At 41.8% G+C, this 16,011-nt stretch overlaps 1 protein-coding gene across 6 annotated transcripts in view; it reads right to left on the bottom strand.

Annotated features, from left to right (window-relative positions):
• Window positions 1-16,011, bottom strand: part of FOXP4 (forkhead box P4) — a 159,618-nt gene that overhangs the window by 99,498 nt on the left and 44,109 nt on the right. For 4 of the 6 annotated variants that reach the window (XM_081010069.1, XM_081010068.1, XM_081010070.1 and 1 more), the window contains exon 2: window positions 12,748-12,946. In XM_081010069.1, the coding sequence (XP_080866195.1) occupies window positions 12,748-12,930 (183 nt within the window). In that variant the 5' untranslated portion in view covers window positions 12,931-12,946. Of the gene's footprint in view, window positions 1-4,509; window positions 4,558-11,847; window positions 11,867-12,747; window positions 12,947-16,011 lie in introns of those variants that run through there. The other 2 variants (XM_081010072.1, XM_081010071.1) reach the window with 2 other exon arrangements.

A 16,011-nucleotide genomic window follows, 5' to 3' on the forward strand; every position in this document is an offset into this window, starting at 1 on the left:
TTTAATGAAGCATTCACTTTAATGGTTTATATTATGTACTGTATATTAATATTAAGAATCAAAAATGCACCAAGAACTGAGAGCCATGGATGAGTTTCAATTTGGAAAATGAAAAGTGTTTCCATTTCAAAAACATTAACCTGAGATCTGTATTATTTTCAAAATCTTCCCCACCCTGCCCAATTTTAATCCACACCAATCAGCTGCATTTCTGGGAGAAGAATTTGAGCTTTGGGAGCTTACTGACTTTTTCAAAGTGAATTTTAGTTCTGACTTATGCTCTGGGTTCTAAGCCAATGTAGTGTGGATCCAAGTATTCGGCTCAATAGTTGTTTCTGTCTGTATTTCTTTATGTCTGATTTTCAGCTGCTACTTTATGGCTTAGCTGCAAATATCCAGAGCTACAAAGCCTGCAAAAAGGGTTGTGTGTGTACACATCTAGCAACAAAGAAAGTCTACAATTAATTCCAGGTGCACATGGGCACTAAGAAAATCTTGTCAGTATCAGATCTCAAGAAGAAATAGGAGCTGCTGCTGTGAAGAATCCCACACTTTAGAAGTTTGAAGATCATCACCCTCTTAGGCAATGAATCAGCAGACCTGTTGCTGTCTACTTCAAAATGTTATAGGGAGGTAGTTGAAAAGAGATATATTCCCTCCAACTTTTCAGCTGACCAAAATAGTGGCCAGACTTAAGAGTTGTGGTCATATTGGGTAATACTTTTCCCCACATGATAGATGAGCAGCTGCTTCTCAAATTGTACAATGAACCTAGACATCTTTCCCTCAAAGAAGCACTTCTAAGGAAATTGCATTTTCCTGCCCTTTAAAATGCAAGGATTTTGTCACTGAAAAAAAGCAGTTTTGCTCCAGCTTTTCCTTAATGTGATAGTTATTGCAATTAGAGGTTTGGTTGTGAAAGAATACCTACTGGCCAGTACCACTAACAATGCTACTTACAATTACCTCAAAACCACTCCAATGCAAATACTTTACAACCAATTATATTTATTTTATTTCTTTTGCTTTGGAAAAAAAGTGTCTTTAGAGACAAAGCAACTTTCTGCTATACTATGGAAATGTAAGGGTTTTCCGGGTAAGTAAGGCTAATCTCTCCTCAGATCAATGCACAGGAATAATCTCATGAACATTTTCAACCGCCACCCCATTTCTCCCCTTTTGTTCTCTGAAAACAGAAGCTTTGATGTACCAGAGCGGACGGTCCTGGATGCAGGCAGGATGCCTCTAGGAAGATTGCCCAATGCAAGAGATGAACACCTGGAGGAACGTGACACGAAATCAGCCAAAAGTAAGAGCAAGATGAAGCTTAATTAAGTTTTCTAGCATCTGCTTTTATCTTAAAATATTGTAATAATAGCATCATGTATTGCACAAACATATTTAACTCTCTCTCTCTACACACACACACACACACCTGCAAAAAAAGGTCTGTTCTTGTGTTGCCACCCTCTGGACCTCGATCAAGTCACATACTCTCCCCTAATATGAAAGTGCTTCATCTTAGAGACTAGTTTGCATTTAACATTTTAACATTTATGAATGTCAAGAAATGGTTCCAAAAACTGTCCTGCAGGCTTACCTTGGGTGCTTAAAGCAAGAGGATGCCCAACCAGTACCAAGGTGTTTTTGAATACCATGTGACCACCATTTTTGAAAACTTACAGAATTCTCCACTCCCTGTAATCAGTACAAGTCCTAAATTTTGAAAGCAATAATATCTTATACTTCTGTATACACACAGTATTTTGGAGTTTGGATAAAGGAAAACATAGTAAACACTCCGTTGGGAGGCTTTTAACGTTTATTTTTTAGTCTTCAGACCCCCTTTCAGCAGCATATTCAAGCTATTTTCAGTAACAAACATGGTTATGCATTATTCTGTAAAATGGAGAAACAGATTTTCATGACAACTAAATCCAAAGCTATAAAATATAGTAAAATCTGCAAGCAAGTTATCAAAGCTGATAACGTCATCTTAGTACTAACACCATTACTACTTTTGTAAGCTACTGAATTACGGTATACAGAAAGTTTGTTTGGAATCACTTTAGAGGAAGATTTATAGGGCTTTATATAGAATTGGGAGGTGGGAAAAGAGCAAGTTCCTCGTTCAAACCAAAGCAGATTTTCATCAAGTGCCATACAAAGGCCAACGTTTAGTTTCATTTGTCCACCAGCCGTTATATTTCTGATAGTCACCTTTCATCAGCCACTCTAGATCCAGCCTGTGTTGGGGAAAACCAAGCACTCCACTCTCATTTCAGCACTGCACTTTAAATGAGATTCTTCTCTTCCAACTAGTATTTCCATTGCTTTCTAATTGCTGTGCGTAAGGTTGCGGCGGGACTGTCAAGGACACTTACGGGATGATGCCCGTGAGATCACCGATGAGAAGAGACATATCTGCACCCCCATCACACTCATACAATTTTTAGATGGTATTTTCTTGTCTTCGTTTCGGCTACTGCCTCACTTCATTTTTACTAGCAATTCCTGGAATACATCTCTCTCTTTCCTATGTAGGGTTGGCATGCCAGTACGAAATACTGTCAAATGACTGCCAACTTGACTGCAGTCAAATATTCCATGAAGCCATGATGTTGACGATACACATATAATTGGTCTGCTATGTGTTGTATACAATTCCTTTTTAAAAAACTGACTTGAATTTTTTATTTTGATCTATTTGTTTTAAAGTGGAATTTTAGGCTGACCTTGGCGTTCCAAAATAAAAGCAAAAAAGAAGGTTTGTTTCAGTGAACAATTAACATCAATAAAGATCTTATCTAACATTGGTTGCTCTCAGATAATATCCCAAGTCATGGTTTGGAGGACTGGGAATGAGACACATGCTCACACACTGCCTCTTCCTACCTCCGCTCAAGATCTCAGTTAAATACATTGCTTTCTTATTTAATCAAACTACAGCATGCCAGAAAGGCCACTGAACCACAGTGGCAAACCAGGATCACTTCACACCATTGCTTGCTATTTTGGATGTAGTGAAACACTACAGCATGATTAAACCAGGAAGCAATATACTGTATTAAGTTGCATGCAAGGGGTGATGAGAATGTGCAAGCACATGGCTAATTTCTTATTTCCCAAACCATGGTTTGGAGTACTATCTGAATGTTAAAAGTTATGGCATGCCATTGATTGTAAAAAGTTGCAATTTTTAAAAACATTAGTATTATTGCTTCAGAAAAACAGCTACTCAAATTATAAAAGAAAGTATCAAAACTGTTGAGTATATATTTGCTGTTTGGGAATCAAGTTAATGCTTTACAGAGCAATCCAACCCCCACTTATGCCAAGCTGTGTGGGTATAGATTGAGCAGAGGCATCCCTCCGCTCAGCTCTCCCAGGTGAGTGGGCCTCTGAACAGACAAGAGATCTGCTGGTGATAGCCCTGCCAGGGGGTAGCCCCAAAATGGGGCATTCCAAGGGGTGTGGTGGAAACAGACCAAAATCTGCTGGATCCCAAATTGGTCTTACAGCCATCACCAGCTGCCATCTAATCACTGTGCCAGTCTAGAGCATGTGCAGGCCTGATTGTGTTACCCACCCCACCCTGCCCACTAAACACACATGTGAACAGGGCTGTGGTTGTGGGAGTGAGTTTGGACTGCACCCATAAAAATAAGTGACTGTTAGTTTGCCAACACCTGACCAATTGATGGATCAAGTCTTTTTTTCACCACTCAAATGTTCAACTCTACCCCATGCTCTCACTCGTTTAATCTAGCCAACTTTGACACTGCTATTATGGAAGCACTGAGGGAAAGGGAAATGCTTATGAATCTTAAAATTTGATGGTCTATATTGGGTTGTTTTTTGAATTTGGATTACAGATTTTGTGGTTTTATATTCTGATTTAATCCTGTTAACCACCCTGAGACCTGCGGGTATAGGGTGGTTTATAATTAAATTATATAAATAAATAAATAATAGGTTGGTGTTTTTTTTAATGATGAGGCAGCACAAATACTAGACGAGATCTGATACACAATTAATGGAGAAGTATGCCATATGCAAACAACAACTTTGTTTTGGGAGAAGGTTGCAAAGGGTTAAGAAGGCAATAAATGAAGCCCATGGGCTGACAATTGGCAACCACTGGTTTAGACTACACTTTTTAATGTAACAACTGTAGGACTTTGTTAGGGCAAAGTGTGTATAGTGAGTAGTAGAGCACAATCTTTTCATACGCAAGGTTCCCAGATGCAATACTGGGCCTCGTTGACCTTTTCTTTAGGGTTTCGGTATCAGGTAATGGGGAAGACCTCTGCCTGAGATCCTGGAGAGCTGCTGCTGTAGCCACCAGACCGTGAATATAATCACGCAAGTGGGAGAAAAGCAGTAAGGCCCCCAAAGGGTTAATCTCTTCTCCAGATGTTCTCAGCAGTGGCTCCCAAGGAAGTCAAGAGCAGTCAATGTGCAGTATGGCTCAGAGGATTCTTCTTCCCCTTCTCAATCCTGTCTTACCAAGTAGGTTGGAGGGGTGTTTTTTTTTTCCATCACACTGCCTTGGTCTTTTGCTTTCCAGTCTCTGTAATGCTCCCTCTTTCCAAGGATTAAAGAGGATCTGAACTTGGAAAGGTGGGGTTCTGGTGGGGAGGACTTAGCCCAAGTTAAAAACTCATTAATGTGCAAAGACTAGAGCTCTTTTGAATCTCGTTACAGGATGTTAACACACTGGAGGTCTCTTGATGTTCCCACAGCAACCACTGTGGGAGTTCCCAGACGCTAGGCAACCCTCCCATGACCCTGGCTGACCTTTCCCCTTCTATGACCCTTGCCACAATGTAAGCGCGCGCTATTGAATCCCAGGACGTTTTTCAGCTGGGCCCCACCATTGAAACCTAAGGATTTCCCCCTAACACCATCAAATTTGCTAGAGAAAGATGGGAAGTGATCCCTCCATTCTTTCCACTCTCTTCAGAAAGAGTCTGCGGAAGCCTCACTGGAAGTTGTTTCTAATAGTCTACTCCTTGGAAGGAGGTGGGAGTTGTTCTCCCCATTCCCCCAGTGCACGTTCAGAGCAGCAAAATTACAATACAGCAACTGCGTGTTTACTGTAGGCTAAAGCAGCTTTCAGACTACAGATATACAGACCCTTCTGAGCTAAAGCATGAGTGGGAATATAAATAGACACTCCCGAGACGGCTTTGAAAATGAACACATTTCAGAATGAACAAGGCACCACAGAGCATTTTGCTGGAGCCACATTTCAAGATCCAGGCTACCTAGAATCAAGGGCGCTTGACCCACAGAATTTTACTGATTCTTAAATTGCTGTTTTACTGGATCATACAGAGAGCTCAAATGGATCACAACCCCCCCCCCCCACCCTTCCATCTCCCAAAAGAAGACATTGATCAGGTCACAGCCGCAACACATATGCCCATATTGACTGCACTAGGAAAGTTTTATGGATACGTGGGTTGATATTTCCTATTCTGGCAACCTGTTCCAAAACACGCCCTATGAAGACTTGTACCCATAATTTGAAAAAAGAAAAAATAGCAATGTTATGGGTAATAACAAGCTTGAAGCTGGGCAGATGAAGCCTGGCATATTTTAAGAGAATTAATTACCATGGCTTTGATCACCTCCATCACAGCTAGTTTTATTATCAGGATTTCAGTTCTTCCTACTGCCGTTTCCATCTCCACAAGCAGTTCATTGGTGACCAGATTGATTTTGTAGGCATCTGAAAAGTCTTTATCTATGGCATGACTACACACAGAAGCAATATCACACACAACACTTCTTTATGCCAGTACAGCCAACATGGTACTCTCCAGAAGTTTTTGGACTCGCAGCTCCCATCAGCCCAAGCCAACATGGCCAATGGTCAGGGATGGTAAGAGTTGTAGTTCAACATCTGGATAGTAATACATTGACTATCCTTGCCTTATTGTATGTGTACAAATTGCACGTGAGTCACAGAATCACAGAACTGTAGAGTTTGAAGGGATCCCATGGGTCATCTAGTCCAACCGCCTGCAATGCATTCTCTGCATAAAGTTGTGCAACAAATGTGATAAGGACTGTTTAAAAAGCATTAGTGCTTCTGCATGAAGAATTATCACAGATATTTTGAGCAGTTGACAAAGGCAAGTGGCAACATCTATACCAAGACATATGCATACAAGATCATTGACTATCATATGTATATTTCAATGCAACAGTATCAGTGTGCTTACAGAGCCAGAAGCGAAATATGACAATATTGTTATTGCGGGGTTGTTGTTGTTGTTTATATAAAACAACAACAACAAGTAGGTGCTGCAGAATGACTTTTCTTTTAAGTCCCTGGGTACAGGCTCACAACTGAATTAAAGACCGGACACATTACAGAGAAAAAGGAAGGAAAGTAAATGAAACTATAACGTGGCTGTTCTGTTTTCCTGACAGCAGCACACAGTGTTTAGTGTTTTCTCAGAGTCTGCCTTGTATCAAATTGGAAAGGGCAAGCTCCACAGGAGAAAGGTTACTTGGAGGTGGGGGGAAAGACAGGAACCCAAAAGAGCTGCAATACCCACAAACACTGGGAACATAGGGCTGGGAGGTTTGATTAATTGACCAACTTTCAAAGGATATAGAAGCATGACTGGGCGTTTAGGTTACTGTAGCACTTTATGTGTGATTTTTTCCCCTTTGCATGGAAAAAGGTTCCCGCAGGGGCAATATGATCTATTAGGTAACAGGTCAAAGTTTGGGAGTTAGCCATGTATAACAAAACAAATCAAATCTACAAGGTCAAATCTTTGTTTCATAAGTTATTACTTCAGACATCTAGCAATAACCAAGTTTGCCTGTCAGAGCTCAGACTTGATACCCAGCTGCCAAATCATATGCTGGAGCTTCTGCTTTGCCCTCTGATAAATGGAGACCTTTCTGCAATACATAAAAGAAATAGCTCCAGGAACCACTGAACTTTCCAACACATCTGCATGCAGCACTCAAGGGATCTGCTTGCCCATCCCAGATTTCTTTCTTCAACCATCCTGAATTCAAGTTCAGCAACTCCTCTCTTCCTAACATCCTCCTCCCTTCTTCTAGCCTCAGGACCATACGCCGGCTGCAGGTCACACAGCCTCCTTGTTCCTTTCATCTCTATTTAAACAAGCTCTTCAGCTCTGCCCGTTGCATGGAAACAGACACTCCGTCTTGTTCAAAAGTGACGAGCGCTCTCTTGCCAGTGCTGTTTGTTTCAGTCTAAACTCCTGTCAGATGCCTGACTTCTGACTCTCTCTGTTTATCTCCCTCTCCTTCTGTCACCTCATTACTCCACAGCCCAGCTCACGTTTCCAGGCCTTGTTTACCAAAAGCTCAGGAGTTGGGCACTTTGTCTGATGGGAAGAGGTGGAGAGAACATGTTATACCTGCACAGCAGCTGGAATAACCACAACAAAATCCTCTACTGTGATCCTCAAAATGTGTTCTTACAGTCTGTGTACCATGAACAGATCTCTTCAGTGAAGCAACATTAGCAGGGTCCTGGGTTGCAGCTACTTTATAAAATATACCAACCTTAAGAGAACAAAAAGCCTTGAATTGACCAAGCAGAGGCCTCAAAACCAGGAATCTGATAGTTCTAATCCCTACTCTGAGCCTTATTGTTGTTTGGGCAAATCACTTTGAAAATGGCCGATGTGCTACTGCCTTCCATGTGGAGTACAATCAGCAAAGGCTTATGTTGTTCTAGGTGTTTGGTCGTTTTGCAGTAACCCAATGACACTTGCATAGGAATCAGCATTCAAAATCATTACCTCCTTTGCCAAAGGATTAGAATACAGCATGGAGAAGGCACCTAGCTCATAGTGCAAGCCAGAGACTACACAACTTGGAGGGAAGGGCTGAGAGAGTTTGTTTCAAATAGGCCTGGGGTGGGGGGGGGCACACAGCCAGAAGTATTCTGGAAAAGGGCTATTATATTTTTGCCCCAGACATCTCCAGAAAAACAAAAGCAGCTCAGTTAATCCCACAATGAACTCCATAAAAAGCATGTGGATGGAGCTGTAGAATTTCTATACAGACAGCACTGAATCATATAAAATCCTAGAAGCAAGCACTGTCTAGACATAGTTATTAAAGTCCACCTACTAGTCTGCGTTCATCAAACATGATCAGATCCAGGATGTCCATACTCAAACTTTGGGAGATGATTCATGAACGCAGGTGAATTAGAGAATGCTATCACCCAGAGCAAACTAAATGCATCTAGCATGTCAAAAGCAACTGTTCTGAAATGTGTAGTGCTGAACACCACATATACAAACACACTGTATTATATAAGTAGTTTCAACAAATACCCATAACACAGGATAAAGCAGGAGGGGTGTGTGTGTGTTGAGCTTTATATATACAAATGGCTTTTGACACAGAAAATACATGTCCAAAATCGCCCTAACAAAGACTAGCTATTATTCTGAGGCAGCAAGTTTTGATCTGTCTTTCCATATTTGATGGCATTAGCCATTTGCCCTCTAGATGTAGTTCTTCATGACCAGTTTTATTACATTCTAGGCCTTAACTCTAGGCCAGGAATTTTACTAACTGGTTGTGTAATATGTTCACCAATATCTCTTCCCCGCCCCCCAGCCTTTTATTTACAGTCCACTTATTATTTTTCTAGTCCTCCTCCTGAGAATTAGTCCTGGGTTTTTTTCTGTTTCGTTTTTAAAGAGGAAGTGAGAGATGGCGCATTTGGGATCTGAAGCACAAGGAAGAGACAGAAGTTGTCAGACAGGAACAGACCAATGGCTCAGAAGCCTCTTTAAACAGGGGCAGATATAGGATGCTACTGGAGAAGGTGTAAATCCTTCATGAAGCACCTAATTGTGCAAAACTCTATATATGGGGACATTTATTACTGACCCCAGCTGCTGCTCAGCTTGTTCCCTGAAGCATGAAGATTGATGGCACCAATGGTTCTCATCTGAGCTACTGTCACTGCAGATGCCATCTGCGTTCAGAAGTCTCCTTTGCCTTTAAATACCGTCTCACACTGGTGAATTCTACAGGTTAATTATATGCAGTGCTGAGGGGGCAGGGGCATGGAAGAAAGGCAAACATTACTTGGGATAATGATTCTTCACCCCCCCCCAAAAAAAAAATAACCTCCTTTCAGTTACTTCACACCTAAGCTCTTTCATTCCTGGTGAAGAAAAGAGCACAAGAAATACAGTTGCTCCCCTTTACTACTATATTCATTGGTACATCCCACTATAAAGTGACTTGCCTCCAGTAGAAGGTGCCCAGGAAGGAGCTGGCGCAAGGAAGTTCATTTAAATTGCAGCAGGTGGGGATTTGTCATTTTTGGTCAGACCCTTGGGGTACTTGAAAAAGCTTAAATGCTGTGTGCATGTGTAAATTATAAAAATATAAGCAAATATATATTGCCCTAAGGCAGGTATATGGGAGCACTCGGAAAACTGACCAAAATGACACATCTCCACAAGGTATTGCAATTTAAAAACAACCTCCTTCTCCTTTACTTCCTAGGCATGTTCTACTGAAAGCAAGGCAGCCTCTCTACATAGTGAGATATGGCTATGGACATCTAAGTCTGTTGCAGCAGATTCTGTACATTGTTTGGCAAGGTAGGCAAAATGTCCTTGCAGTTAGAACAAGAGATTCAAGTTAGTACGGTACTTCTATGTTCCATTTCTGAGACCTAGAACGGAAGAGAACAGGTTCCCAAATGTCTACCTTCTCTTGAGTGCTTTTTGAGGGAAATCCTATGGAACCACGCACATAAAAAACAGTAGCTGATCATTCATATTGCCTTATCAGAAAGAACCATAGGTTTGGGGGATACTTGATTCCTGCAAGATCCTCCTCAGGTTCATCTCAGAAAAGTCCACATAGAATCATAGAACTGTATTGTTGGAAGAGACCCGGAGGGTCTTCTAGTCCAACCCTCCAGCAATACAGGAATCTCAACATGGCTGATCAATTGTAGTACAGTGGTACCTCAGGTTACAAACGCTTCAGGTTACAAACACTTCAGGTTACAGACTCTGTTAACCCAGAAGTAGTACCTCGGGTTAAGAACTTTACCTCAGGATGAGAACAGAAATTGTGAGCCAGCAGTGCAGTGGCAGCGGAAGGCCCCATTATCTAAAGTGGTACCTCAGGTTAAGAACAGATTCAGGTTAAGAACGGACCTCCGGAACGAATTAAGTGCGTAACCAGAGGTAACCACTGTACAACATTTTCCACAGCCATCTCTTCAAGAGAGTTCTGCCACAGAGCAAGACAGGATATCATATCTGCCTTTGGACAAGCAAATGCAGTAAAAATGAAGATATAGTATTAGTTGCCACTCTGTGGCACATGGCAAGTCTCAAACCAGTGGCATAAATAGTACATCAAGCCAAACCACACGGTATTATAACCCCCACATTGTTGATGTCAGATGATTGCCAGGTGGGTTGTCCTGCTCGCCTATCAAGTCCCTTGCACAGAACATCCTAAGTGACTGTCAGCCAGCTGGTTATCAAGCACTTGGGAACTGCAGCACAAGGGGCTGTGTCAGTCCTATGCTCAGCACTGAACGGAGGGCTTGCAAAGTGCTTTGTGCACCACTGCTCAAATGCCTGATAGTCAGCTGTCTATTGGGAGCTTGTGAAGTGCCGCATATAGCGCTTTGCAAGCCCTGTGCGATCAAGCTCCCCATGGGGAACTGAGTCATGCAGCCTATCTAGCCACATCTCTCCTTGCCCCACAACTGATGTCACATATGGCATCACATGTAGGGCAGCAGGGCATTATTTCAGGAAAACAGGCTTATTTGGTCCAGAGTCCATGTGTCATTCTCTCCTCCAACAGTAAAACCACTGCAATAGAAAAAGTTTTGTGTGTGTGTGTGTGTGTGTTTTAAAGCAGTCTTACACATTGGGGGCAGAGGGGATGAATTACTTGAGAATTTGGCTGTAAATGTCCCCCACACACATTGTACATCCTGACAAAGCAATAGCTTTACATCAGGAGCAATCGCTTTTACACGTTCCCACGGTGGCTTAGGCCAAACAGCACCAGGTTCATGCTACTCAGTGAGTACTGCATAATACTTTACCTGGGCAATGAGTGAGCACACATCTGTTTACTAGAGCCCACAATACTGTTAAACTAATTGCAGTGCCAAGCCCCAAGGCACCATGAAGACAGCCTTACTACAGCCACACACACCCCTCTGAAGGAGGGGGAGAACTGTGTCTCTTTCATTCAGCAGGGGTGACTCTGAGAAGCATGACATGCATGATTACCCTTCAGATCAGGGGAACAGTGGCTTAACTGCATGAGAAACGGCTGTTATTCAGGTAATGGATTTACAGTGCTCACTACTAAAGTATCAGACACAGCAATTTTTTACAGCTTTCACGCTGGAATTTACAACTTAGATGAGAGGCGATCTCCGTATGAGTCTGGGCTCATTGCCTTATTTAGTATCTGAGGTTACTAAAGTTTTCTCTTAAGTTTGTTTTGAAAGGTAAATTGTAAGCACTTAAATCCATACACAAACACATGCAAATGCTACATAAAAATTATATGCACATATATGCCTAAGAAATGGACACAAAAAAATCCCTGTAGTGCATGTGTTCCTACTTTCCTTTACACGCAGCACATTTAGAAAGACCACCAAAACATGGGCAAACACACATGGCAAACACGCAGTATGCCAAACGTGAACTCTGGCATGTACTCTTTGTTACCTCCAAATACCTGGCCAAGCAGGGTAGCTAGTGCTTCTAATTTGGGAGTACTTAATCCCTGATTTGAAGGAAAGACAGCAAATATGTGGAGTACCTTCACAATGTGGCACCCATGTGTGTATTTGAGTCAGCTCCAAAGGGTAACACTGCTGTGAGCATGCAAGATCACCTTTAGGACTGTGTGAGTAGAAAGAATCCACAGTGACATGGTAACAATTGTCACAGCTGGTCAGTTTTCAAGGCAGGTGACAGTGCAGTGTTTGTAAGATGTGATTCATTGGGCTGCCCCAAAAGCCTGCTAGTACTACACAATGCCAGCACTACACTGGCTTACTTGCAAAGCTGGAAAGAGAAAAAAACACACATGAACAGTATCAGTAAAGTATGTACACAACTGAAGGAGGATGGTTCATACTCAGAAGAGCACCTTCCAATAGGCTTGGTCACAAGATTAAGTATGCTTGAAGTTACAAGTGGACTTACAAACAGCCATGAGCCAATCTGTTCACATGACTCTAAGAATATCCTGCCACTGAATGGGAAGTGTGGGGTACAGAGAAAAAGAAGCAGAGTGTGAACATACAAGGATCCGTCATAAACTAAGTCAAACATTTTGGTAAAAGCTGGAATGTTAATTTAAGGTATACACATACCTAGGCATAAATGCTAATCCTAAAGAAGTCACATCTATGAAAAGTCACTTCCATGAAAAAATGTTCATTCCAATCAGAATTTTATGGAAGTAGGTTTTATGAAGGCAAGATTACTAAATGTGGCTAAGAACTGACAGCAGCAGACTATCCACAACCTCTCCCACCAATTAACCTACCCTATTCATGGCTTATTATCTTTCCATTGCCCTTTTTCTGCATTCTACTATACCACATAGTAGTATAAAGACCAAGGAAAGGGTTTGGGATCCATTTTAGATTGAGAGAAGCACTCAAAAGGTAGGTAAGCAAGAGAGTGTCTGGAAGAATCAAATCCTCAGTACCTGCTGCTGCTGAAAATGCAAGAGTTCCACTGGGCTCATTTCTCCATTGGTTTCTCCACTGGCTCCTCCTTCTCTTCCACATCCACCACCGCCTCCTCCATCCGTTGGATTGTTTAGGCTGCTGACCCCATTCTGACTGGAGGGAGTAGAACGTATTGTCTCCGAGGCAGATTCAACCATCATGACTTGCTAGCAGCACCTGCATAAGCAAAGTAGTACTATTACAAGAGCATAAATTTCAGCTGAAACTACTATCTATGCTATACTGGGAGGCATCACACTGCACAATGTTGTTCACACTGCAACAGTGTTCAAAACTCCCATTGTTCTAGCCGCATTTTACAACAAGGAATTTAATTAGTGCAAGGAGTTTCTGAGCTCTGGACGCAGTACTGCGCCTAGGATTCAGATTAAAACTGCAGAGTGGAAGGAAAGGAAGACCTTTTTCTGCCTCCCCACTTCCAGGTACTGGAGAAGAGACGCTCTTAAGAATATTAGGGGGGTGGACAGGGAAAGGACTAGACAATGTGAAAAATAAACATAATATTCTAGCTGCAGTACATTCATTTTCAGCTTTGAATTCTTGTTATAGAAAAAGCACGCCTGGGCATTCAGTTGTTTCGCCCATAACCTCAGTTTAAGGTGCCACTTAGCGCCTAGCTTTCATATCAGTTTCAAACACTGCACTGCAATGACCTAAGCACAACAGACTCCTCCCCATCCCAGATGTATAAATGCCCCAAGACATCCAGAAAGCAGGAACCAATGGCACATTGCCAGAGAACAGCTGTGCCCACAAAGTTGTTTAGTACAGCTACGTCTTCAGTACACACACTAACATGTCCTCTTTTTTACCAAGTGAAACTCTCATAGAAATTAAAACAGCTTAGCTGCTAGGAGTCGTTTTCATAACACACTTGCTCTGGGCCTGCTCCAATGCACAGAATTTGGAGAAGCTCCTTACTTAGTAGAAACCACTAGAAGAAGAAAAGAATCCCTCATACAGAGTTTAGAAGTCGAAAGCATCACAGGAGGCCTAGGAGAAAGTATGTCTGTCACCTACCTGAAACACTGTGGGAAACAGGCACTTCCATGACTGCTTCCAATGATATGCCTCAATCTGGGGCGGGGGGGGGGGGGGGCTAAAGCCCAATTCAACAGGTTCACTCCCACAACATGAGATCTAGTAAATTTTATGAACCACTGGCTGTATTTTTGTTGTTGTGATCATATTATGGATTATGATGCCTCCCATCAGATGTCAAAGAGAAAAATAACTACCAAACTTTAGAAGACATCTGAAGGCAGCCCTATTTAGGGAAGCTTTTAATGTTTAATAGGTTATTGTATTTTAGTGTTTTGTTGGAAGCCGCCCAGAATGGGTGGGGAAACCCAGCCAGATGGGCAGGGTATGTATGTATGTATGTATGTATGTATAAATAAATAAATAAATAAATAAATATTATTGCATGGCCTAGTGAATAAAGTCCGCTAGAGTAAACCTCTGGAGATAAAATGTGGTTTCTGCATTCTAAATGGGCTAATCAGCATAATGATTTCAAAAGAAAATGATGGCGCAACAAAGGACTTCCCACATGAGTTGATGGAGTTGGCAATTTAATATTCCAAGTCTCCTACCTAGCCATACAGTCAGCTCAAACACATCTGGATAAACGAAGATTTCATAAGAAAAGCAGGAGGTACTTCAGGAAATGTTTGCCTTTGAAAAGACCCTTGCCCTCCATCTTCCACAAAATGCTGTTAAAAACCAAAGCATTTCTTCACCTTAACATGTAAACTACAATGAATATGAAAGTTTTCGATTTCTATAGTTTGTCTTAGTGGTGATTACATCAACATAAAACCTGTTAAACCAGGGATGGGGAACCTCTGATCCTCCAGATGTGTTTGGACTACCACGCCCACCACAGCTAACCACTGACCATGATGCAGTGGGCTGACTGGAGATGGAGTCTAACAACACATGGAGGGTCACAGAATAAGACAATCAGTGCACATTTTAACGGCTACTCAATACATAAGTGAATGGTAGGTTGCCAATCCCTGCAAGTTTGGGCTGAAGAGTTAACAAATACCAGGGCAGGATATGCTAATATTTCCATTTTATTGTTAATAAATAGAAGGCAGCTTTCCTTTTTCAGAGAGTAGCGCTTTACTCCAATCTTAACTTCAACATAACATAACTTTTGTACACTTTAGTGAGAAGCATATTCCTGCTGTTTGCTCTGCTTTGTTCCAAGGCTCAAAAAGAGTAGTGGCTATGCTGTGTGTTTTCATTTCAACGTATAAAGATACCCCACTTTTCCTTTCAGAAGGAGGCCCAAACCAACAAACAGCATACAAAAACAAGTATCAGAAGACAACCAAGCAACATGAAAACAAGCTAAAATAAGCCTGCAGAGCTTTGATTCAATGCCTAAAAGAAAGCCAATCAATAAACAATACCCCCCAAAATAAACAAAACAATGGGTTAATAAAACACCTACATTAGTCAAAACTGAAGCAGCCAATATACTAGGAATTGGGACATACCATTAAAAGGGGGGCAAATCCACCCTAGAGACAGGAGAAACCAAGAGAACCACCACACACAATAGCAGCAAAGAATACCAAGAGCCACAATACCCCCAAAACCTCTCATGTAAAACCTCTCTCACTGCAGGTTACTATTCCCTTGCATTATATGAGTATGGGTGACACGGTTTTTAAGCATCCAAAGAAAAACAAACAGCAATGTGAAACTGAATTACTGCTGCTCAAGTGCAAAGCGTACAATAGCAAGAGCACATACTGCAGTAAACCAGCAGGCATCAGGAAGGCATCCGTAGCAAACTAAAGCCAGGTCTATTTTGAAAATCCAGCCCTAACTTCAAAGAAGCAGCCAGATAGGCAAAGCAAGGAACTAGTAGAGAGCAGCTCTGCTTTTAAACCCACCTTATAGTCAAAGGCGACTTTCCACATTTTTACCATAGATGGGAGTGGGTATGCAAGGCTGGACATATTACCATCCTGAAAAATCGTGTGCCCATATGTCTAAATTTGAAATTAGCACCACCGTAATGATAGTGGGAGAAGCAATACAGCAGACCCAGCTGTTTGTTCCACTTTGTTTTTGAAACCTTTAAAGCTTGTCAGTTAAAGTTTCTTTCCTCTTTAAAATGAAAAAGGGGGGGGTGGGAATACAAAGAAGCGGTCTCTGCTTCTTCAACTGGTCTTCAACTGCTAGGTTAGGACTCATTACAG

The sequence above is a fragment of the Podarcis pityusensis genome (assembly GCF_964106645.2).
Source record: "Podarcis pityusensis genome assembly, chromosome: 6".
NCBI lineage: Eukaryota > Metazoa > Chordata > Lepidosauria > Squamata > Lacertidae > Podarcis > Podarcis pityusensis.